A 25,977-nucleotide genomic window follows, 5' to 3' on the forward strand; every position below is an offset into this window, starting at 1 on the left:
CTAAAGGTCAGAGGTCAAAGGTCATAGTGACACATTTGTTCCTCATGAGGAGACGCTGGAGAGATGGAGAGATGTGTATTGACGTTTTATTGCTGTCGGTCAAATGGTTCATGAGCTATGCCTGTTCAAAGTTGCATTTTTCAATTGATTGCTATAGCGCCACCCTATGGCCAATAGTTGTGAGTTTGGCATGGCCTTCTACCCTATTGCAGAGCTTCGTAAAAACCGACTGCACGGTTAAGCCATAACTGAAAAAAAGAAACGCACAAAAACAAAAGGGGACCACGGCACTACGTGCTTGGTCCCCTAAAAACATGCAAAACATCTTGATCATCTAGATTTATTATGGCACTTTTTACATGTCACGTTAGAAACATTCTGGGTTTCTTGGTTCATACAGCACACACACAAAGATCAAGAAAACATTGCATTTTTAAAAAGAAAAGGAGAACCCCTCAACTCGACACACAAGCAAACACAGACACACACGCACACAAACATGCTGCACAGACATCAACCATTCACATATAGGTTTCCGCAAGTCGTAAACAGTTTTGTCAGATGTTTGTGATTGTTTTTGTCAAGCTGTGTTGATGTTTTTTAATACAGTTTCCTATGAGATGTGAGCATGTGTTTTTCCATTGTATTTCAGTCACATTGTGTGTGCATGCATGCGTGCTTAAAGGTCTGTAACTCAGAGAGTGTACAAATGTAAACAAATGGACCATTATGGGTCGATATTGTTACATTTGAACACTTTCAGAGTATGTCTCTCAACTCTGACAGAGACAAAGCAAGACCCTGATGATCAAAGCAACAGACTCATTGTACCCACACACTTCTTCTCCAGCAGTCTAAAATGTACTGTAGGTACAGTATTTGCAAGGTAGTTGTACAAAACCCATTCCTATGTACAAAAAGTGACATCACATATTGGTGTGCATGTACATACACTATGACACCGGTCCACACATACCGTACATACAGTGTGGTTGTGTGTGGAATTATTATACACACAAACAGATGTGGATTCCGAGGAGTTCAAAGGTAAACAGGTGGCATTGAAGTGCTCATTCGTTGGCACACAAAGATTAACATTTACAATATTTACAATCTGAGATTAAATAATCAACCGGCGTGCATTAAAATCAAACCCAGAGTCTGGGTCACTGAACAAAAAAAGCTTTTTAGAAAATACATCACATTCCATTTTTGTATCATATTTAACAGAAGGTGTGTTGTTGATACCCATGTTTGTGGTCATATGTGCGTTAGATGAGAGAGAACACACATTCATTCTGAATGCTGTACAGTCAGACAAATGTTTTCTCTCTGTCCTATTGCGCAGAATGTGTCATTGTTTTGTGTACTGTACAGTATGTACAGTACAAGTAATAGGAATGAACAAATGACTTGCACTGTATTGGACTTCCAGTGGAACATCATTCTAAACCCAAAACCAAGCTAGTAATCTTGATCGTGATCGTGATCGAGACACAATACAATACCTCATCGTGGAGAACTATCAGAGCCCTGACAGTGACAGTAAATGAATGCCCTACTTCATCACTAAAGTAGTGAAAATATAAGATCAACACGCTCACAACCTGTCGTGTTGTGAGCTTGTAGATCGGCTATTTTCACTGTTTAATTTATTTTTTTAAATAATATAAAAAAGGAACGGTGTTGGACATGCAAGGTTTCCGCCCGACAGCAACAATATGCAACATTTGACCTTGTCCCCATCTGAGAAGTCAATAAATTCATTATTGTAAGCAAAACTGAATAAATAGGACATGAAAAAGCAAGTATTGTTCAAGAAAATGACAGGAAGACAATCATCTTCGGGCAATCAACTGGCCATTGTACAAGGGCCTGTGATTGTCCTTCCCTCTGAACACCCCAGATGCAGAGACATTGCTTATGGCTTTGCTTCGATCACTCTCTCCCCTTCATGCCTTAGTTTATATGGCTGACTATGTCGGGTCCTACGTCACTCCACAGAGGGTTAGTGCTGGGATTTACTCGCCCAGGCCTTCCAACAGGTCCTGGTGTGGGGGGTGAAGAGCAGCGTCTCTGATCAGCTGATCAGCTTCAAGAGAGGATTGGGAGGGAGCAAATACAGTTGGGCGGGCTGTGAGGTTCATTTGGAAGACGCAGGGGGGGGGTTTGGGGGGCTGGTTTAGGACCGCACCCAGCTAACAGGCACCCAGAAGGTCTCTCGCTCCAGTCGTTCCAGTATGCTTCGTAGCTCTGTACAGGCACTGGCTGAGTCCTCCTTAATCAAGATCCGGTCCACCAGGTGTCCATACTGATGATCAATCTGAATGGCTGACTGACGCATTTCCTGGAGGTCCTCATCCTGTTACAGCAAGACAAATAAATAGTTTATTCAGACACAGTCTCTCACACACACACACACACACACACACACACACACACACACACACACACACGCCATAGATGAGCACATGTTGGTGTGCAGGTGTTTCCAAAAAACATGCACAAAGTAGATGACAGAAAAAACTCACTGTGATGCGTCCATGCTGCTCGCCCCCTCCTGGGGAGGTGGCAGCACTGCGACGACGTCTGCTCTCAGGGATACGTGGTTTGACGAATATTACATAGGGTTTGAACTCCGCTGTCCGCAATCTCTTGAGAGCCTGAGTAAAGATTGGTTTGATTGGAAAACAGGCCAACGCACAAGCAAGGGTTAACAGAATCATTTGTATTGCTATAATACCAATATATTGAATGTGTAATCATTGGCTGCATGTCCTCCCAGGCACTGTCAGCAAAGTGCTACTGCCTGCAGGGACTGTAAAATGTCACAATAGCTTGTGATGATACCCAGGGCTTTACATTAAAAACAATGGGCTTATTGGCAGTACATAGGACATGGTACGCAGAACATGAACCCTACCTCAGGCTGAACATCCACAAGGCATGTCTTATTCTTTGCTTGTACAGAGCGGATCGCCTCTATGCTGGTTCCATATTGGTTGTCCTTGTACTCCCCATGCTCAATGAACCTGAACAAATAGACCAGATCCATGAATACAAACGGTTCAGGTTCACATAACAGCAACACTGGTATCTATAGAAACCCACTTGTTGTTCAGAGCGTCTGCGTCAAACGCCTGTTTGGTGACAAAGTGGTACTCCACTCCCTCTTTCTCATGGGGTTTCTTGGGCCTGGTGGTGTCTGGGGACACACAATAGGAAAGTGTGAAGACACGATGCACTGTGTGACGTAGCTCTATTAGTAGTTGTGGTCTGTGTCCATATTGACTCACGTGGTACAGCCACGGCATAGCGGTGTGGGTTCTCAGCTATCACCTTCTGCTTCAGTTCATTGATGCGTGCTCCGAGGCAACCTTTGGAATGTGAATGTTGTGTGTGGGTATAGTTAAAGAGGTATGGACAGTGTTAACAAGAGAATGGTAAGAAATAATAGTAACTGTAAAGAGTAACTCTAATTGTAAACAGTCTCCAACATTCACATTCAATATCCCACTAGACTGTTGCAACACAGCCTATGTTCCACTAGGGGTCAGTATCATAACATGAGAAAAAGTCTGTCTTACCAATCAGAACCACCAGACGAGGCCTCTCATTGGATCGCTGCTGGTAGCGGGCCACCTCTTCATAGGTCAGAAAGCCGGGCTCACCGGGATCCAAGCCCTCGCCAGAAGACCCCTGGCGGTCCTTACGACTCAACCGGAAACTCCTTCTCAGACCAGCTACAGCACAGCCAAGGAAAGGAGGGAGGGGCCATAGAACTATAGTGTCAAAGGTCAAACGCTATCTTCCATAAAATGGCTCAAATAACATTGCATAACATACAGTAAGTGCTCTCTTCTAATCATGCTGTAAAGTACAGTAGATTATCATTTCTGTTTGCAGACAAAAGTAAATGCTATTAGAGTGCAGCTGACATTTTAGTTTCAAATAATCATGCAATTGTTATTAATTGTTATGTCAATACAGATAATTGTGTAATCTTTCTTTTCACAGGTAATTTTTCATGATAATCATGCATTAACCGTCAGTGACTAACGTGACCCTTGCTTGTTTGAGAACTGACTTATCTCCAGTTTAATCGGACTGCCGGGTATTGTAAGATATCGGCTGAATTTAAGCCAACTTAATGTTATGTGTAAAACAATGCTTGATCAAATGCATCTGATATCCAACAAGGCTTTGGCAGCACTGATCGGTAACCAGAAGTGATCTGACTCCGTAGCTGGGATTAGGAATGCTTTAAAACAAAATCATATTTTGGAAATGTGCCTTCATCCTTAATATACTCATCAAAACAGTTATTGTCCAGGATGTGGTGCAAACAATGCATGCTGCTTTGGGGCTACGGGCCTGAGGACAGGGCAGACAGGACAGCCTATGGCGTTTGGGAATTGTCAGTGTAATAGAATGACTGCAAATCTGGGCTTTCCCATGACCAGGGCTGTCCGTCCACCTCCCTCTGTCAGTGGTGTTATACCCTGAGGGGATAAGCCGGGACACTGTACCTGAATAAAATTCCCAGGAAAACACCTGGCCACAGGAGGGCGCCACTGCTTTACACTTAGGAGAGACTATTAAGGGGTGTTAGAGCATCACACAACCCAGCCTCACCAGTCTCCACACAGGGTGAATGAGCAGCAAAACGTGCCTGGTTGAGTGTGCAATACATCCAACGGAGCAGGGCCCTCATGGGGTGGAGTGGAGGGGGGAGAGGGGTGCACCAGCCACAGCAGCAGGGGCAGTCAGATGCAGGGGTCGGGGTGGGGGGGGGGGCTTAGGAGGATCCAAACACTGCTCAGTGGGCAGGGTGCATGGAGGGCAGGGTGACTGGTGAGTGCTGTACAGTTCTAGGAAGTTCTAGGAGGCTCTAGAGAGCGTAACATAAAAACGGCTGGTGGATTGGTGTGTTAATATGAGGAAACACTTGTTCCCAATTACAACCACATACAGGTTACAGGATACATGTTATATGCCAGGTTCTTCTTTTCTTGTTTTTGTTGTTTTAACCTTCTTCTTTTTATGTTTAGCCCAGCTGTGTTTAGATCTCTCCTTGTGCTAAGCATCATTCAGCGGGTTCTGCGGATGTGGGGAGGGTGGGGGGACGGGGACGGGGACAGGGGTTGGGTTGGGGGGGGGCGTATCAGCGTCAATATTAGGGTGATGGAGGCCGAGGGAAGGGATGTCAGTGGAAGGTTAGAATGGAGTTGAGGATAAAAGGTGACTGTAGCATGTACCATCCATAGTGATTTGGATGCGGTACCAATCAACCACTCCCATAGTAGCAAAGTCTCTGATGAGGCAGTTGTTATTGGCACCTGCAGAAGTGAGAGGCCGCACTCCCTAGTTGCTACACATCTTGCCCCATTACTCGCTCCATTTTTGTGTGATATGAACAGCGCTGTGGACAATGTGCAATCATAGTCTTCTCTCTATCAATAATAATAATAATATAAATTATTTAAAAACAAATGTGTCTGTTCTAATTACCTTTCTAATTACCTTTGTGATATAAATGTTATGGACACCAGCCCAATCCCTCTACATCTCAAGCCTTTCTCAAACCTTTCTGGGTCTTCTTCATGTTAAAAAAGTTCAAAGGTTGTTTTAAAACCAAAGCGATTACCTGCCTTTAATCTGGCACTAATTGTGACCTCATCACTTGATCCCTAGGTACCATCCCCCCCCCCCCCCCCCCCCCAAGAGCTGGCCCATCAAGAAGGCAGACATTTTTACCCCCAACCCCCTGGAGTGACCCGTGAACCAGTGCACAGCCAGACTGCAGCGGACAAAGAGCAAGAAAGAGACAGGAAGCATAGAAGGAGGCGCATGCTCTCACCTATGTACTGTCCATTGAAATAGCCCTCACAGTCACAGTCCTCTGTAGGGAGGCAAGCAGGGAAAATAGAGGTTAAGAACCAGGAGCAGTTAAGGTACAGAGGACTGGGGGGGGGGGGGGGGCTCGAGCAGGGCAGGCAGAGAGTGAGCAGGTAGATGGGTGAGCAGGGCAGGGCTGGCAGGAGTTAACCCATCATTTTAGATTTGAACTATAAGCATTATTTTATACTTTGACTATTCAAAAATAGCCGATCTACAAGCTACGAGCTTGTAGTTCTGCTATTTTCTTAAAATCTTGAACATTTGTGCAAATCTTTGAATACATATATTTGTTGAAACAACATTTTTAACTAAAATCTTTGCTTCTGGAACAACATATTTTGATGGGGATCGGCGGCCAAAAACATAATTTTGGGGGTCCTGAGATGAAAAAGTTTGGGAACCACTCATATAACAACATACGTTTTTTCAAAAAACTGTTAAGCTTTAGAAGACATTTGTAAAGATTTGCACTATTTTCATGGTTTTTCAAAAATAGCAGATCTACAAGCTCATAGCGCAGCACTCTGTGTCGCGCTATGAGCTTGTAGATCTGCTATTTTTGAATAGCCAAAGAAATCTAAAATGACAGATGCGTTCCTGGATTGAATGGGTTAATAGAGGCCCACAGCTGGACGCCACAGCCACTGAAGAAGAGGAGAGGAGAGGAGAGGAGAGGAGAGGAGAGGAACCTCTCTGGAGGTTCATCTGTGAACTGTGACTCTGGCAAACACACACACACACACACATTTGTACGGCAGCCTGGCCTCTGCCCAGCTCTGTGGGAGCTTGGCAGCCTGCAGGTCCTCACCTAGAGAAAGCTATACTGTAAATATTTGTGCTTGTTATCTTGTGTGTGTGGGTGTGGGTGTGGGTGTGGGTGTGTGTGTGTGTGTGTGTGTGTGTGTGTGTGTGTGTGTGTGTGTGTGTGTGTGTGTGTGTGTGTGTGTGTGTGTGTGTGTGTGTGTGTGTGTGTGTGTGTGTGTTTCTATCCTGCCTTCATACAGCATTGACCCACCTTTGTCACATCCTTGGTCATCTGAACAGTATGCAGTCAGGAGACAGAGAAAAGAGGAGAGTGCTTAAGGTAAACAACAAAACAAACCACCGTTCTATCATTTGGTAATGAGGTTGGCCATGAAGGACATGGATTGATGTCTCTCTCATTCTGCAAAAATAGGACATAACATCCTGTTAAAATACCCGATAAAGCTCACAATGCGTCGCAAGCTTGTAGATTTTCTATTGTCACAATTTGACGTACAATGATATATATATAGGAATATAATTAATAATAATAATAATAATAATAATAATAATAATAACAACAACAACATGGATGTATTGGCTGCCCCTTCCAAATGTTTCTTTTTTAATCCATCACCACCACCACTAAGATTAGGGGAATTGATCAAAGACGCAGAAGAGGAATGGAGAGAGAGAGGCAGGGAATGGAGTGCCCTCAGGGCGCTGTAGGGTATTGCAGGGCAAGCTGACATATCACTAAGCCCATGTTGTCTACCCCTGTGGCTCAGGACTAATCGGATCGGCTGCAGATTACGCACCGCAAAGAGACACCATCGCTCACCATTACCCACTCACCTGGCTACTTCCACTCGCACAGCCTCCGTGTTTGCTGCCGTGCGCGCTGAGTAAAGTGAGCGAGCTCAATGCATTGTTAAGCCATTGTTCCCTTTAGTGGGCTGGTGGATGAGTGTGTGGCGTCTGGCTGCGCTGCATTCACAGTGCGTTTCACTGGCCAGATGGATATGAAAGAGATTAATTCATTTCTGTGATCCCACCCTCCCTTGAATTTCTCTTTCTCTCTATGATCTATCTTCCTTTCTTTCCCTTTCTCTCACTCATTGTTTTTTTTTAAACATGACTGCATGGCAGCTTGTGTAGAATGGACAATGAATTCCTCTGAGAAAGCCAATTACCAGGAAACAAGGTCACAAAAGTCAATGAAAACAACAACAATCATCTAGCTTAGATATTGTTATGCAATGATGGTGACAGACCCACGTTTTTAACCATAAGTGAAAAGAGAGCCATTCATCACAGGTGACAGGGAATATTGCGGTTAGAATGCAGCTATAGAGAGAGAATGAGCCTTTACTGGATAATGTAGTGGAATGAAAGAGGAGCTGTGGAAATCAGCATGGAGAGAGGGGGAGAGGGAGGGGGAGCTAGAGAGAGAGAGAGAGAGAGCGAAGAACTTACAGACAGTCTTTTTAGGGGATTTGGGGTTTGGGAGTGTGCCCATTTTTATCCTGTAGGCCAGTCGTCTGGGCAAATTAACAGCGGAAGAAGAAAGGTCCCAGAAACGACAGCAGCAGAAGAAAAAGAGAGGATCATGAGAGAGATGTACAGTGGAGAGAGGAGGAACAAAGGAATGTCTTAAACAGTCTTATCTGTTGAGCAAGATTTTTAGTTATTTTTAATGTTATTTGTATCCAACACTGCTATTTATACCTACAAAGACAGTTTTCAGTATTTCAAATATACACTATTCCTGGGACTTGTCTTCCTCTGTTATTAATTCAACAGAGATTCAAGGCTGTTTAGATTTACATTTCCAGCCTACTGTAATACTTAATCTAATCATAGTTGACCTCAGAAAGTGAAGCACATGAATATGGATTAACAGATTACAGCTCTGCAAATCTCAGATAAAATTATTATTAGAAATGTTTGACTGAACCTTTCAATCCGCATGCAGATGTGTTTATACATTTCATTTTACTGCATGTGTCATATTGGCACTGTACAACAATCACATGACCAATCCTCCTCCTCTAGTGATGGCCCCCGGCCAGCCTCACCTCTCCTGGAAGTGTTTTGAGGGGATGAGTCCAGCCCGGAGGTTGCTGTCTCCCACGCGCTTGGCCTGCCACCAGGTGGGGTCATCTTGGGTCACAACCTGCAGCAGGGATGGACAGGGGTGGAAGTAAAGTACTCAAGTATTCAAAAGTACAAATTGCGAAGAATCAAAAGCACACCTTTATATTGTGAAATGTAGCCAGGAGTCATGAGCTTGCAAAAAAAATACTCTTACTGTACTTAAGTACAGTACTCCATTAAATGTAGTTAGTTGCAAGGAGGGTTTAAAAATCCATCAAGGCAGAATGAGATGTTCTTTCCCAGCAGCAATGATGACGACGCAACGCACAGAAGAATGCCCACTTCTGGTCTGACGAAGGAGGAGCCAGGCCCGGAGGCAACCCACAGTGCCTAGAGCCTCCTAGTGTCACCAACACCTGCTGCTAACATTTCACCAGCCACCCTAAGCCCCCAAGAGACAGTGGGGGCAATAGCATGCCACTTGGACACAGGCCGGGGTCTGATCAGCCTCGGTCGGGTCGCCTGGAGGAGGGTGTCTGTTGCAAGACCCGAATCGCCCAGTGACTCCAGGAAACAACACTGATGATGTGTCCAAGTGTGTGCATCAGTATATGTTTTTGTTTACTGTCCACCACACTGACCTGCAGGATGTCTCCTCGTTTGAAGGGAAGACCCGCCTCCTGACAGGGTGTGGCCTTGTCCTCTGCTGGGGTGTAATCAAACAAGGCCCTCATGTGCACCTGTGGTCACATACCAAATAGACACAGGCTGTAGAATAAAACTGTCACCAGGAGGGATGGAGGATTTCACTAGGCCTGTCACAAGTATCACATAATCGCCTAATCACAATTATTTGAGATAATCGCATCAATTATTTGGCATAATTGTCATAATCGTCAAAATTGTTTCCTTGTTAAAATATGTTCATACATTTTCCAAAAACAGCAGATATAGCTATGCTATGTTTTTTGAAATATTTAGAAAGTATAAAATTATTAAATATGTCAGTCATTGTGTTATATATGAAAGTTATTTATCATATCTGGTCTGAGCAGTTTTTGTTTACAAAGCACATTTTTATTCATATTCAAATGTTCAATGCCAAAAACCCAATTAAGTCGATTATCGCAAGTAAAATGTCATGATCGTGACAGTGACAGCCCTAGATCTCACATCTCAAAGTAGAAAATTATATTGATTTTTTTTATGGTAAATGGACCCCACTGGCATGGCAACCTAAGGTGAGTGAGCTGGGTAGGGTACGGTCATTTTCCCAATATGGGTTGGAGGGATGCTGGGATTGTGCAACTATTTATTTAAATTTCAAATGAGACTTGTACTGTGTGCAGAGTGTATCCAGAACCCGATCCTCCCTCCCATCTCACCTTGCTCTCCTTAAGTCGGTCCTCCTCTTTAATTGCAGGGATTATCTTGAGTGTGATGGAACCCTGAGACTGGGACTAGATCACAGGCAGGGAAGAGGAAGTACACACGGTTGAGAGGAGATTTGAACTGGATAGAGTATAAAACATGCTGAGTTTAATGATATGCTAAAATGGGATTTAAATGTAATTTCAGCCCATGCTAATTCAATATTAAATCAGTTGAATATCTTGAGTGTTCATTACCCTCTATCATGATCCTAAAGAAAAACACTTGACTAATTAATGCTTTTAGTAATCCTGTTTTTGATTTTATTATGATATTAACCAAATGAACCTTAGCATCTCTATTCTGGGTATGTTATAATAGGTGACAATTCAGCAAAAATAGCAGATCTAAAAGCTCACAGCGCTTTGCAATGCGACATGCGAGCTTGTACATCTGCTATTTTAGATATTGACGTACAACACACGTCATATATTAGTGAATATTGTTAAAGGAGGTTTGTCTACACTCTATCACACAAAACTGTTGTCTGTGATGTTGAGGCAGGTATTCAAATCCTGAAGATGGTTGCACAGCAGGCAAGTATCCTTAACCATAGAACTTCAGCACATCCTTTACTATTGCAGTTGTATAAATTAAATATGTATGTCTAATCAGTAATCAGTCCCTTAACCACCTCAGTATGCCTTAATGGTTCAACACCAGCAGTTTCTCTCACCAGGAGCTGACTGATCTCATCAGGTCTCTTGTGGATTATGGAGATGCCATTGACCTCCCTTAGTTCATCTCCAACATGGACCAAACCTGGAGACGAGGAAAAGATGAGACAGAAGAAAGGAGCTGAAGCCAAATGTGTGTTACTCACTGAAAGTTGCATTTTTAATAAGGTATCTTCGGTCATATGACTATTATAAATTAGGCTTGAGACACTCTGGAGCTGTAGTAGTACATTCTCACGCAGTGTGGTGAAAACATCACTGACAGAGGTCACATGGTGCTGTGTCAGTCATGTTAGAACATCAATGCTGTTGTTGAGGAATGACAGGGGCTGCTATTCACTATCAGCTGTGATCTACTCGACAGCAGTCATAACAACAAAAGACCAGCGGGACGAGAAATCAATACTGTAGCTTTTCCCTTAGCAGGGGGCTTTAAGACAAAGACACATGCATTGTGCAGACACAGCTATACATTCACACTCACACTAGCACACACGCATACATACACACAAGATGTACGTAGATAATTGTATGTATTCGCAGGCGGTCTTTTTCTGTACACAAACATCACAACCTGATTTTGTACAGCAACAAATCAGGCTTATGTCATAAATGATTAATGAATGGGGCCACCGATTGGTTTACATTCCTAGCATGCGTGCTTGTAACCTGCAATAACACATGCGTGCGCGCGCGCGCGCACACACACACACACACACACACACACACACACACACACACACACACACACACACACACACACACACACACACACACACACACACACACACACACACACACACACACACACACACACACACACACACACACACACACACACACAGTTGTTATGTGTGGTTGCTATTTCCATGGTAACATGCATGGACAGCTCTTTGCTGAGTGTGTGATGTGTGATTGGCTCTCTGGGGGCTGAGCCCAGCTTGCAGAAGGCTTTGGGTTTCATGAGCCATTCAACACAACCATCCTCGTTTTTTTCTTCATTAGCTGCTGTAACTGCTACAGCGGGGAAAAAACTGGTCTATAGACTAGCGCTTTAATCAGGTCTAAAAAATTGAGCCCGACGATGCCCAAGCCCGACAATATTCTGAACCTGACCCAAGACCGCACCTCAATACCTTTTTTTTTAGCCCGAACCGATTACAGACTGGCGTTTTTCTAAACAAGTTTCCCTAATTGACAGCAGCCTTTTTTCTCTTCACTATATCTTGTTTGTATTGTATGTATGTAAGATTGGTTATTCATCAAGAGGTCTTTATACCCTTTTCCAACAGTCTTTCTTTATGAAAACGTCTTGGAACAAAATACATAAATGTAAAGCCCTGCGTTTACTGCGTTACTGCATTTATGTTGTTTGAACTAATATGTGCATCAGTAGTCCTAATAAATCAGATAGTAAGAATGCACCGTTTTTAGAAGTCTGCATCTGCACTCAGAATCACAGTTACTGTATAACAGGTATAAATAAGGTAAACCCTACCGGAAACGTGCATTACAATATCGGTATTGTTAATGACAGTGCAATTAATTGATTATCGGATATCGACCAAAAATGTAAATATTGTGCATCCCTAGTCGTGTTTGTCGGCTATTGTCGAATAGGGCTTATAAAATGTGATTAAATAAATTACTTTTTATAAAATAAATGTATCAAAAACCTGCCATCGTCGACACGAAATACACATGCTGCTGTTAAAAGTATTCAGAGGGTTGAGGGAAATGGACAAAAACATGTATTGGAACAGACAGAGGGTATACAGTGTGATTTACCACTTCGGTCTGCAGCACCACCCCTCATGATGCGGGCCACAATCACTGACCCGGTGGCATCATCCCTTCTAATGGTGGCTCCCTGGATCACAGAGAAAGATTAGAAGAAAGATCAAATGAGAAAAGTGGGCCTAATCCCTTAGGTCTATATCCCTCCTCCATCTCTAACCCATTCACCTTTCCTTTGGACTTTGATGAGACAAGGAAAAAGTCTTTATCCTTCATCTTTTGAATAGAAGACACCTTTAATGCATGACCATGACCCGGAAATTATCTTTGGTCAACAACACACACAATATGCGTACCACAACCTACAATTACATATTGTGTACATACGATTAGCGGTGCAAACCCTGCCTGCACCCCATTTCTTGTTCTACATCTCTCACTTCCTGTGATATAATGATTGATTATGTAGGCTAAATGAAAACGTCACCCCCAAAAAATAATAATAATGAAAATCTATAATTTACTCGTCCCGTGGTGGCTTGAATACAAGGAGACTTTTCAGTGTAGTCCCTAGTGTCTTGGATCCAATCTATATCCTAATTATTTACAAAACATGTATGTTTCGCTAAAACATTGTTCCAGGCGTAATCATTTCATGCACAACCGACGCAAACTCCTGGGTGTATGGGTGTAGATCTTATAATATGCCTATTATGACATGCCCAGAATAGGGACAGTGGTGGAAAAAGTACTACATTTTTTTACTTACTAAGTAAAAGTATCAATACCACAATGTAGAAACACTGTTACAAGTAAAAGTCCGGAATTCTAAATTTACTTGAGTAAAAGTACAAAAGTATTGGTACCAAAATGTATTTTTTTGTAATTTTTGCGTCTATCCTGCTGGCTGCCAGTAGGTCTGTCACAATTATTACATAATCGTCTAATCGCAAATTATTTTTACATAATCGTTTCCATAATAGTTTTCATGTTTCATACAGTTTCAAATTTGAAAAATAGCGGAAAATAGCTGATCTATAGGCTTATAAGCTTGTAGATCAGCTATTTCCGCTATGTTTACATTCCGTACACATACATCGTACAAAAGTATTAAATATCAGTAATTTCTTTAAGTTCTTTAACTTCTATTTAAGTCATTTGTCATATCTGCCCTGTGCAATCTTTGAATACGAATCCTAAAAGGCAAACAGAAATGTAATTTGTATTCATACGTTCCAATTTTCAATGCCAAAAACACAATTAAATCATTAATCGCAATTATTTGTGTGACAATTAGTCATCACCTTAAATGTGTAATAGTGAGTGACAGCCCTATCTGTCAGCACTCACCAGAGGCTCCTTGTTTTTCACAAGCCTGACAATCTTCACAGACTCTTCCTCCAGCTCATCCTCAAAGTCCTCTGGCATTGGGGGGAGCACAGGGTCAAAGTTCTTCTGGGCGACTGTGTCGTGCACCGAGAGAACAGCCTGGTCAGACGAAAAACACATACAGCAAACTGAGATTACAACGGTGACGTTCATTTATGTCATTGTAACCCAAATAAGAATCACCTAATCATTGGCAGTCAGTGATGGTTAACCACTTAAGCCTGATTTATACTTTGGTCGTTGAGTGTTGCATCAATGTGATATTTTAGACAGAAATTCTGAATTTTGTGCTTATAACGCATGCCCAAAATAAAGACACCATGTTGAAAGTGGTTAATAACATAATGAATATTGATTTAATATTTGAATTTAATAAAAAATTATGACTAAAGTTTACCTTGAGATGTGGCGATGTCAGCAGATGCAGGAGTTCCTTCTCCTCTGTGCTCATTGGTCCACTCTGTAGTTCTTCTGCAACCTGCCAATAGCAACACAGAAGTGAATCACACCCTGTCCTGGTGTGAACCTGCGTGTGTGTGACGAACCGTCCCGTACACTGCAGGCTATCGTACATAACATTGTATATAACACACACATACACACACACACACACACACACACACACACACACACACACAAACATATACAAACAGAGAGTAGCTAGAAGCTAAGGTCAGCATTTTTCCCGCTGCTAACTGGTGTGAGTGAGAGAGGGTGAGGCAGGATGTGGAGTCTCATTAGATGAGCATCGGGATGATTCAGCACATTTATAACATAAAAATTGATACCGGCATTGCTTCCCTGTCAAGATAACTCACTGTGATACACTGAGACAGGGATTTAGGATTAGTGCATACGCATGTGTGTGTGTGTGTGTGTGTGTGTGTGTGTGTGTGTGTGTGTGTGTGTGTGTGTGTGTGTGTGTGTGTGTGTGTGTGTGTGTGTGTGTGTGCGTGCGTTGTGCATTGAACTTACATCTTCAGCCAGAGAAGAGGCACTGTGGAGGACAGGCGTTGGGCTCTGTCTCTCATACTGTCTCAGTTTCTCATGGATCTACAAAGCACAGTTAGTTTACTAGAGGAGAGGACAGCATAAGTCACAGTCAGGCCTGTCAAATCCAATGTACTGACCCCCAAATCTACTCATACAATAACATGTAAAGTAACATGAAAATAAAAAGTCAGTCTACAACGTGCCACAATGTGATTCTGGATGATTTTTGAAAGTTAAAGCCAATGTTGTTAAGTGTATATGTGGGTTTTATATATATATTGTAGGCTATTGAAAGAAGGAACAGTATTAACAAGATCTTATGACAAATAATAACTTTGTAATAATGTATTATTCAACATTTATGGTAGTCCGCGTCAAGTGACTTAACGGAATGCAGACTTGAAAGAGAACAAGGTGATGTTGCCGCTATGACGAGTTGGGAGTGAGAATCCATTGGTTCTTTTTGATGAGGAATGTGTAAATGTGACGCATTGGTTCACCTTCATTAGGTAGCCCAGGCTCCTCTCACTGAAGACATCCTTGAGGAACACCATGTCCTCCTTGTGATTAGCATCAGGACGCAGCTGGGAGGTCAGCAGGGCCAACGTCTCATGCAGCCCTGGAGAGGAGAGGAGAGGAGAGGAGAGGAGAGACCAGAACAACAGAGAACATTGACAGATGGTACACAGTGGGCCTGAAGGTGTATGAACGTCTACACTGTACATCATGTGTGTGTGTGTGCCCTGCAGTAGCATCTGTGTGCTAATTCATCTCACCCGCGCCTGCTGTGAGGACCGGCATGGCTTCTTTCATGGGTCAGTGAGGCGGGGAAGCCTGCTGGAGAAAGAGGGAGACACAATGTCCTCAGAATGTGACATGGACAGCAACCTGCTCAGAGTCTCCAGACAGACTCTAATGACGTTCCAGTCTTTGGGCATGAAATAGGAATGTAATATTGAAGGTGCGGTGCGGTGCTGTGCTGTGCTGTGCTGTGCTGTGCTGTGCTGTGCTGTGCTGTGCTGTGCTGTGCTGTGCTGTGCTGTGCTGTGCTGTGCTGTGCTGTGTTGTGTTGTTAGTATGTGTATGTGCGTGTGTGGAATATAATATTTAAGGTGTGGTGGTTGTGTGCGTGTGTGTGCGTGCGTGCGTGGGAAAACACTCTGGTACTGGTGCTATTTATCACATTGACTTGTGCCCTGCCCATGCCATGCTGTGGGCTCCCGGGCATGGCAATGCTTTGGTGGGGGGGGTGGGGGGGGGCGGGGGTCAGCACATACGTGTTGTCAGGAAACAAGAGAGAATTTTCCTCTTTCTGCAAATAGATGGAAATAAGTCTCACTTTATTGTGTTTCTATCCTTTGTTTTAAGAAGCATGTCAATGGGGGGGGGGGGGGGGGGGGGGCAAATATACAAAACACTGAGAGATCATAACTGCAGATACTGATGAGACAACTGAGCACTTTCTCCATTCAGAATATGTTAACATGACATATTACACATTACACTTCCTGGGCCAAACTAATTGACAAGGCTACACTCAAGCAAGGAATGGACAGCATCAATATCTGACAATACACACAGTCTGATTCCCATCAATACATCACCATAAACCCCCATCCTCCCCCCAGTCTACTCCTCCTGAGGTAGCCCAGGGAACCATGGAGACAGACTGCAACATTAGCCCAGCCATACCGATCAATACCGCAGTCATTTCTCTTTATACCTCCCATCCTTCCTCCCATTGAGGAAATACCTGTGGCATTCCCACTAGAATCATTGTCGTGGCAGTGTAAAGCCTACTACAATGACAAACAGCAGTACAGTAAGTTAAGCGTTAATGTTAATCTAATACACCAGAGCTGGTAATAATCATCATGCCATATTAAGACAGTCATTAAGTCAGAGGCACATGCACACATTCACACACATCCACTGTAATCCTGAGGTGGCTATGTAGCTGTCATGGAGCTCTGGTTCGGGGGTTATGCATTTATTATAGCCCCGTTTATTTCATGTTAACTATACAGTATGCGGCACTTTGCATACTGTACCAGTGGAATGAGGACAGAGTGAAGACTGAATACTCAACTCAACCTCAATCTGTCTAGACATAACTAGCTATTGTTGTTTCTGCCAGCTTACTGTGAAACAAAGCTGACCTTGCTGGATCTCAGGTGAAAGATGGTAATCAAGATCCTACGTCACCATCAGTGGACGTGACCTACTGTTCTCAAGATCTCTGTCACCATCAGTTACAACACTCTGATCTCGCCACGATGGGTTCATGTATCACGTCTGCTTCAACAACACCTATATTATGAGGATTCAATGTTTGCAACTATACAGTAGTGTGAACTATTGGTTGCCCGATGTCAAGCGTTACTTTACTTCTGCATTCTTCTTATTAAATCTCTGAACACACTGAATTTTAAATCAACTATCGGTGTGACCTACTGTACACAAGATCATCATATGTGATGTATTTAGATCCATTTGAGTTTGCTGGACAATTTTAAAGACATGGGGCGGCACGGCAGTGGCTCAGGAGGTAGAGTGACCAACTTGGAATCGGAAGGTCCTCGACCACTCCTGGCTGCGCGTTAAGTGACCTTGAGCAAGACACTTCCCTAACTACTCCAAATCAGTATGTTGGTGCCTTGCATGGTTTCCGCTGTCTCTGAGTGAATGTGTGAGTGAATATATGAATGTAATGCACATTGTAAAGTGCTTTGGGGAAAGACATTATATAAATACACCATTTACTATTTAATTTGGTCCAGATAACAGTGAAACTCAAAATAGCAATGCTTGTATATTCTGTAGTTGTATTTACATGTGATAATGGAACCCCCTGGAAGCGTCAATAAAAGTACTACTATACTATATGCCATGAAGAAACATCATACTTTACTATGCCATGGATGGCATAATTATACTCTGTGTGTTTTCTTACATAGGATTGCTGCTTGCATCCAGTATAAAACACTTGTGATGACCTACGTACAATGCAGTCAAGGGCATGCTACCCTACTGCCTTCAGGATATGATCCAACCCTACACCCCTTCCAGTATACTACAATCAGCAAACACATACATCCCTCCCTTCCCTACAACAACTGGCCAACACTCCAGGTGTCCTAGACTCTTCTACCTCATGGCTCCCAAGCTGTGGAATATTCTGCCGCAGTCTGAAACCTCACCTCATTCCCTTGCTGCCTTATGTTTGTGTCTGCACTTTGTTAGGTATTTGTTACTTTTTCACAGACGCTAAGAAGCCTGTGTTATTTAGATAGTCTGCTATATAAATTAGATAGATGCTAGGTTTGATCAGTTCCTGCTGTCCTACTTTGTAGCACTTATTTTCTTGTACTCTTATCTTATTACTTGACCACTTACCCTGTTGTTGGTTGACTAGTGTTGAATAGCACTTAATCCATCCTTGCACTTTCTAAGACGCTCTGGAGAGCATCAACTGAATTGTATTCCAGTAGTACCCTGAACAGATAGATACAAATGTATGTTTAATGTGCTATACTACATACTATTTGCACTTCATATGGTAGATTCCATGATGGTGACCCCAGAGCACCACAATGAAAATACGTATTTTGGCTTGTCTTGTGCTTTTATCCTCAAGTCTTTAAAGTCTTTTAAGTGTTTTATACAATGTCACAGTATGTACCAATGCCTGTTCGTTTTCTGTTTTGTTTGTACGAGACCAAAGACCACAATGGAAATAAGTCTCACTTTATTGTGTTTCTATCCTTTGTTTTAAGAAGCATGTCAATGACACATGTTTTCTTTTAAACCTACTGTCAAATAAAACAAACCAGATAAAATGCATATATGTATTTTATTATATTTTATAATATTATAATGTGAAATAAAGTCACTTAACTCTGTAGGGAACTCCTAGCATTGTTCTGATGCACTCCTCTCATAAGACAGAGGCTCTTTTTTTTTCTTTGCTTGTCTTCTGCTGTGAAATGTAAAATAGGAATTATGTAATGCTAACAGTCAAAAGGCTGGAGGAAGCACGTAGGCCTAAGTCAGTTGGCTGTAACCAAAAAGATTCCATTTTTCGTTTCAGCCAGAGCTGTAGGGCCATAAACACGAAATGTCAGAATATGCCGCTAGGAGCCAAAGTAGGCCAACTGTAGCACTATTCAGTCAGTTATGACCCAAGAGTATGTATGCTACGTGGCCTCTAGCACATGGGATGGTTGGGGTAGTCTAGCTAGCTAAACAATTTCACTGGAGCTATTATTGCTTCTGCACACGGACCCGTCTGGTGGGCAGAGCTGTTTTTGTCTCTTTCTAAAGCCTGATTTTCTAACATATCTACAATGTGCTTTGAGGTATATAACTAGAATAGGATGAACACAGACAGCAAGACTCATGAATAATGAACAGAGAGAATATGACAGCGAAAGGAGGTGGAGGGGGGGGGAGGAATGACAGGAATATGTAGGGAGGGGTGGCGGTAAGAAGCATCTCTTTTGTGTTTGTTGAGGGCACAGAACACCGGAGGCAGTGTCTTTATTCTCAAGGGTAATCAGCACAATGGCAGGGATTTTGTGCCATCCACATATAACTTAAAAAAAGATTACGCTATTACAACGCATTGTTGAAAATGAGGAATCAACAATCTCGCATTCATCTGAAAGACCATATTATCTACAATATATAATTAAAAGGCAATTATATAACAAGCCATCTACCCAATAAAGTGTAGATGGGTAGAAAACGTAGAGTTAACTTTTTTTAAAGGGTCCCTTCCAGAGTGTAACAAATTACCCAAAGGGTTCCATTTTTAATATACTCCACACTTGGAGAATAAGTGGATGGATAAAAGTTTAATGTCTCCCTCTGTAATAATGTGCATAGAACAGAGTGACATTAATGACATGATGTGAAGGGCCGGGTTTTACCAAGATGACATCCAGGGGTGCAGAACTGCAGCAAGGAGAGATGGTGGAGCTCATTGTGCAGACTGTACCTTAAAACTGTCATCACCAATGCATAAACACTGCAGATATCTAATCTGTGAAGTATATCTGCAGACAATATTCCAAGCTTGAACACATATTCTTTCACTTTGCAAGTTTTTATTTTGGTCATCAGTTCACTATGCAAACAATATGCTCCATTCGCATAAAACAACAATAATAAATATGGCATAGTTGTGACCAAAAAAGGTATAGGCTGAAGCTTATTCTGCCTACCCTTTCACTATTCCTATTCACGCACACACGCACACGCACACACACACACACACACACACACACACACACACACACACACACACACACACACACACACACACACACACACACACACACACACACGCTTGTAGATCAGCTATTTTTATAGTCAACAACGAAATATATAGGGCGGATAATGCAGTATCAGAGGAAAAGGTGATCATTATATGGTCAGTATAGACCTGATACATTTGAAGGTCTGTGTGTATATTTTATGTGTACTGTTATGAACTTGCATGCATGCATGTAGGCTATGCTTACACATACAGGCAGATATATGGAGTCTCACTGGGATGAGTGGTGAGACACCACCAACTCATTGCTTTGTCATTAGCAGTTTATTAGCATTGACGCTAACAAATGAGATGAGTAGGTCAGTGTATTTAGTCAGTGGTTAGGTCTTAAGGATGCACTGGAACCAGACTGTATGTGGCCCTCATGCCTACAGAGACCTCCTCCTGTGTCTCATCCTACATTTCCCCCCTCTCAACTTTGATAATAATTACATTTAAATAAACATTTCAAAATGATGTGGCCTTCTCCGTTACAGTATATTTACAGAAAAATAAATAAGTATGTAGATCTTGGGATCGACATGGATCCGAATGAAATTGCATGGTTCCTGGGGAGCCGATGGTCAAGTGGTTAACCCATTTAGACCTGAGGCCGATTCTAAAAACGTCTTCTAAATCCTGACCTAAGTTTTCTGAAAAACTTCAAATATTTATTCAAAAATTACAACAAATGTATGTTGCTATATAGTATACTGTTAATAGCAACAGGAACCCCAAAAGGGGTTACCGTCATGAAAGGTATACTGTAGTTACAAATTGGGGTTCCCGCCCAAAATGGGTTAAGGTGCATTCAAAATATGGGCTCTAATGCAGCCTGACAGCGAGTCACAGGTTCAATTCCTGAGCCTGACGACCTTTGCTGTGTGTCATTCCCCGTCTCTCTCCCTGTTTCAGTCACTCTCCACTGTACTATCCAAATAAAGGCATAAAAGTGGATTTCAGGCTTAATGTGGCCAGTCTGTGACATCAGTCAACAACTGTATGACGTATGACTCCAAATTTGGGAAAGGTTTCAGCGTGAAAGTTAAATATTTACTTTCAAAAAGTAAAACATCCAGTAGGTGAAAAAACTGTACTTCTGTGGTCTACTGCCAGCGCGCACACGCACACACGCACACACACACACACACACACACACACACACACACACACACACACACATACACGTGGATAGAATCTTGCAGAGTCACGCCTTAAAAAAACGAAGAAAAGAAATGAAAAGTCTAGAAAACAGGACAAGGTTTAGGCCTATCAGGAAAATTAAGTTGTGCTATTTTAAAATAAACTGGCACACAGCTAATTTAGCTGAATAATTAATCCGGCGCAGAATGTGCTGAAGTGCTTTTAAAGAGGTGCAGTGCTCCACCTGTGTTATCATGTCCCCCTCTGTTACAGAGAGGAAGTTCAGGAAGGATGACATCATTCATAGGGCTGCTCTCAGAGCCATGTGGTGAGATCATCAGAGAGGGAGGGAGAACATGACAGACAATCATTCTTTCTGTGTACACCTCAGCTCCCATGGGGGGTTACATGGGGAGAGGGAAGGACTGGCAATAAGGCAATTGTCGTTGAGGGTATAACGCTTTAAAATGGTCTTACCCCTGTACTTTGATCTGGGGGAAAGTCTAATCGATAGAATACTGTGTTGGTGCTTAATGACAATTGTACTCACATTGCGTTGGTTACACACTTGTAACCAAATTGTTTGAGAGGAGTTTTTTTTATTAGGTTCTTACAGGTTAGTATATTTAAAGTGTCACATTGGTGTTAACCAAAAATGTACACAGTACACAGTGTACAGGTACACAGTACTGTATTTTACGCCATGTTTATAATATGATAACAAAGGCCAGGTACACAGTACTGTATTTTACGCCATGTTTATAATATGATAACAAAGGCCGTTAATACTGTAGCTCTTACGGTAATTAATTTGACCACTCTATATGGCAGGGGTCGGCAAGATTTATTTCCAGAGGGCCATACTGACTTTGATAAAGTGAGTGAAGGGCCACACACATTGTACAATTGAATTGAAACTTGAAACACATTGCTGAATTATGTTAAAACTGCATGAATTTGGTAGACATGCCAGACCACTTTACAATAAGGTACTTATTTTCTCAACAAGAATTTTCAGTTACAAAATGTTTTAACAGCTTTACAGCTTTATACAGCTCTACTGTACTGTATCACTCTGGTTGATTGATTGATTGATGTACTTTATTTAGTAAGACATGAGAACAACAGTACATGGAAGTACAAATTCACAATACAAGGTCTACTAAACTGGAAGACTCATTAAGCACTGAGCTTGTTTAATACTGTCTATATGTACTCTGGCGTTACAATAAAAAGATTACTTGCATAAAACAATCCACGTCAATGCCGTATCAACTTTTAAATGAGCCTATAATTGTATACAGTATCTTATCTGATATGCACCACTCCATAAGTCACCGATACATTGCATTATGTTATAAATATGGACTCAAGGTTGACTGTTTCACTGTTACATATAAACATAAAACATTTGGGTACATACGGATGGAGGAATGCAGGTATAGTACTCGAATGGTAAATATTAATTACTATTATTCGAGTTAAATAAACTTTTCTCAAAACATTAACATACGGCAGCTTTTTAGAATGTAGATTTTTCTTTGAAGAGTGCGGGGCCCGGGCCCGGCCCCTAGGCCGTATGTTGCTCATGTGTGCTATATGGCATAGTAGTATGTTAATATAATATAACTAGCACATCTAAAGTGGTTGGAGGTGGTCTCCCTGTTCTTCCCTGTGTTCCACACACCACTGATTGAGAAGTGGTACTGACTGAAGATCAAAGTGCAATTTTGCCGCTGGATAAGTGGCCATTCCATGTTAGCTCAGTGGTAGAAGATTGTCTCCTGCGTGGGAGACCTGCGTTTGAATCCCAGGAAGGACATAAATCTTATGGATTTCAGCTTTTAATGCACTGAGCAACTGGTGAGAAGATGGCATCATAGTGTCCAATAACACTTCTGATGTACCTTTGAGCAAGGTGAACCCAAACTTACTGCAAGGGTACTAAACTTTAGATGTCTCTGCACTCTGACCTACATACAGTATCTGATGTGAATGTGCATGTCTATAGAGAGCTATAGGTCGGCCTCCACATCCTAAAATGCTTCAAAACAAAGTAACGCAAATCTGCACCCATCCAGACATAATTCATTCATTCAAGTACAGCTCGCTGTCAGTGCGCCACTAGTTCTTACTATGTGACCCTTTGTTCTAAAGAAGTCGGTCTAAGTTCAAGTTAGTTCATTCTTAATTGTACATATATATATATACACATACACACACAGTCTCACACATACTGGCTCTACACCTCTCAACTACACGTACTGTACCTCCTCCTCGTTTTACTCTAATGCTTTCTTTCCCTTTTCAGCCCACTTTATTTCTACCAATTCTTCTCTCCATCCATCCACACACACACACACGCACACGCACACGCACACGCACACACACACACACACACAGATATCGACAGGCCCATTATTCCTCTCTCCCATTATGTCCTGGAGGTTCTCTGATGTCTATCAGTACACTGCCAAGAGTTTCATAATACCACCCAGACTCTGTTCTTGATACGTTCCCACATAGAAGAACCCCGGAGGCAGAGACAGAGCAGAGCTCTGCCACTTAACAGTGCTAGAGCTGGGCCGATCCTTCCTCTCTCTTCTGTTGTTGTTGTTGTTGTTGTTATTGCTGTCACTTTGGATTTTATCCCCTGAATCTGGTAGCATGAAGGCTAGTGATGTAGTAGCCACAGACAGTAGATACAGATGCTGATACAGACCCTCACACACACACACACACACACACACACACACACACACACACACACACACACACACACACATACTCATGTATACAGTATACATTACTATACATTCAGACATGGGGTGGCTCAGTCAAAATGGGTTGTCAGTCATTGGAAGTCACAACAGAGGAATCCAAGGTCATTTCATAAGAATACAAATAAAAACTTCCTCTGTCTTCCAATAGTTACAAACGATGCCTATACAAGACTGCATGCTGCAGTATCGTATTCAGTACAGAGTACACCATCATTGAATGCATTATCTCTGCACTTGCGTATGAAGATGTTACATAACAGAATGGTCTACGTGATGTTACAGCAGAAAGTTATTTAGTATGACTATAATATTTAGTATGTGTGTGAATATAGAGTTTAATGAAGACACTGGCCCTAATATAACAACAGTGAATGAAAACAGTCCAGTATTGAACAAACAAATGGCTGGATCACAGTGTTGGGGTCAACCCTGTTGCTGACATATATTTATTCTGAGCCCATCCGGGAACCCATTCGGTAAAAAGGGGGGGGGGGGGGGGGGGGGGCGTCCTTTTGTTTTTGCCTCTGTGGGCACCACCTCCTTTTTTGTGTAGAAACAGGCACTCGGTTTGGCTCCTCCCCTTTCTTATTCCACTTCCTCCCGGGTGCTGTTTATTTGTAACTACATGTTTAAGGCCTGTGTGTGTCTGTGTGCATGTGTGAGACCATGTTGTAGGCCTGCATGTACGTTTGTATATGTGTGTTTCAATATGCAATAAAGACATGGCGAATATAAATATACGCCTAGACACACAGAGACACACACGGAATGAATATATCATAGCAGATGGTCTCAGTTATATTTACCGGCAGTCAAGTATATGTTGACATCCAACATTGGCGTGAACACTGCACACATACTAATCCACTGATGTTTTACTGGCCTGACAGTAATGGGAAGCAACTCTAAGCATGTTTGGCCAACATCCAGCATGGCTCTCTCACACGCTACACACACAGTGAAAGAATGAATGCGTTTATCCAAACCTTCCCGCTTGCTCTATAACTTACCTCGCTTTTACATCAGCCCAGACAGCCAACATCCTGGCAAAATACCAAAATCTATACCCAGTCAGTTATAGTGGACTGTAATGTCTGACACTCTCTCACACACACACAAAACATGCGCGCCAATTCTTCTCAAAAGGGGGATCATATAAGTTGAGGGTGTGGTCTGATGAACACATTATTTATCATTCCAAACATGGTGTTGAGATAAATGATACTCAGTGTTGACACCTGCCCCGCTACACTCCCCTCCCCTCCCCTCCACACACCAAAGCACCAGCCAATTTTGATGTGCAGGCCATGAGCTATCCTTAGGGAAACAGAAATAGAGAGACTATTTCTGTTCCTTGCTATCCCTGCATCTATTCTTACTTCCTCTCTCTTGTCGAGAGCATCACGTTCTTTCTTTCTCTCTCTCTCCCTCCCTCCTTTCTCCATGTCTGCATTATTACTCTGCAGTGCTACAGCACTGTGCGATCTCGCCACACATGTCATCAGCTGGCAGGAAAGAGGCAAAAACAAACCGTAAAGCAATTAAGCAAGCATCTTCCTCCAGCTGAAGCCTTTGCGACCACGCTGGCAATAGAAAGCCATTTGGCAGACAGACAAACATAGCAGAGTAACGTTATCCCGCTTACCGTCTCTCACTGTCTTTTCTTTTCTCCCTCTCTCTGTCTCTCCTTCTGCTGGTATACTGTACGTGAGTCTCTCTCCTGACTGCTGCAGCCACTGTCTTGTTTCTTTCGCTCCGATTCCCT

The 25,977-nt window shown here is 42.4% G+C and overlaps 1 protein-coding gene across 1 annotated transcript; it reads right to left on the bottom strand.

The window, feature by feature from the left end:
• Positions 1 to 1,595: 1,595 nt before the first annotated feature.
• Positions 1,596 to 25,977, bottom strand: mpp3a (MAGUK p55 scaffold protein 3a). Its single transcript, XM_084071385.1, has 21 exons — positions 25,858 to 25,977; positions 15,746 to 15,806; positions 15,470 to 15,588; positions 14,952 to 15,029; positions 14,374 to 14,454; positions 13,938 to 14,075; positions 12,639 to 12,720; positions 10,850 to 10,935; positions 10,128 to 10,202; positions 9,384 to 9,482; positions 8,724 to 8,821; positions 8,122 to 8,186; positions 6,917 to 6,937; positions 5,861 to 5,902; positions 4,530 to 4,595; positions 3,588 to 3,743; positions 3,297 to 3,377; positions 3,112 to 3,205; positions 2,924 to 3,032; positions 2,532 to 2,663; positions 1,596 to 2,362 (listed from the first exon to the last, which is right to left on the bottom strand). The coding sequence occupies exons 2-21, from the start codon at positions 15,780 to 15,782 to the stop codon at positions 2,183 to 2,185; spliced, it is 1,839 nt and encodes a 612-aa protein (XP_083927511.1). The 5' UTR covers positions 15,783 to 15,806; positions 25,858 to 25,977; the 3' UTR covers positions 1,596 to 2,182.

Source organism: Gymnoscopelus microlampas, assembly GCF_963454915.1.
Source record: "Gymnoscopelus microlampas genome assembly, chromosome: 11".
Lineage (NCBI taxonomy): Eukaryota > Metazoa > Chordata > Actinopteri > Myctophiformes > Myctophidae > Gymnoscopelus > Gymnoscopelus microlampas.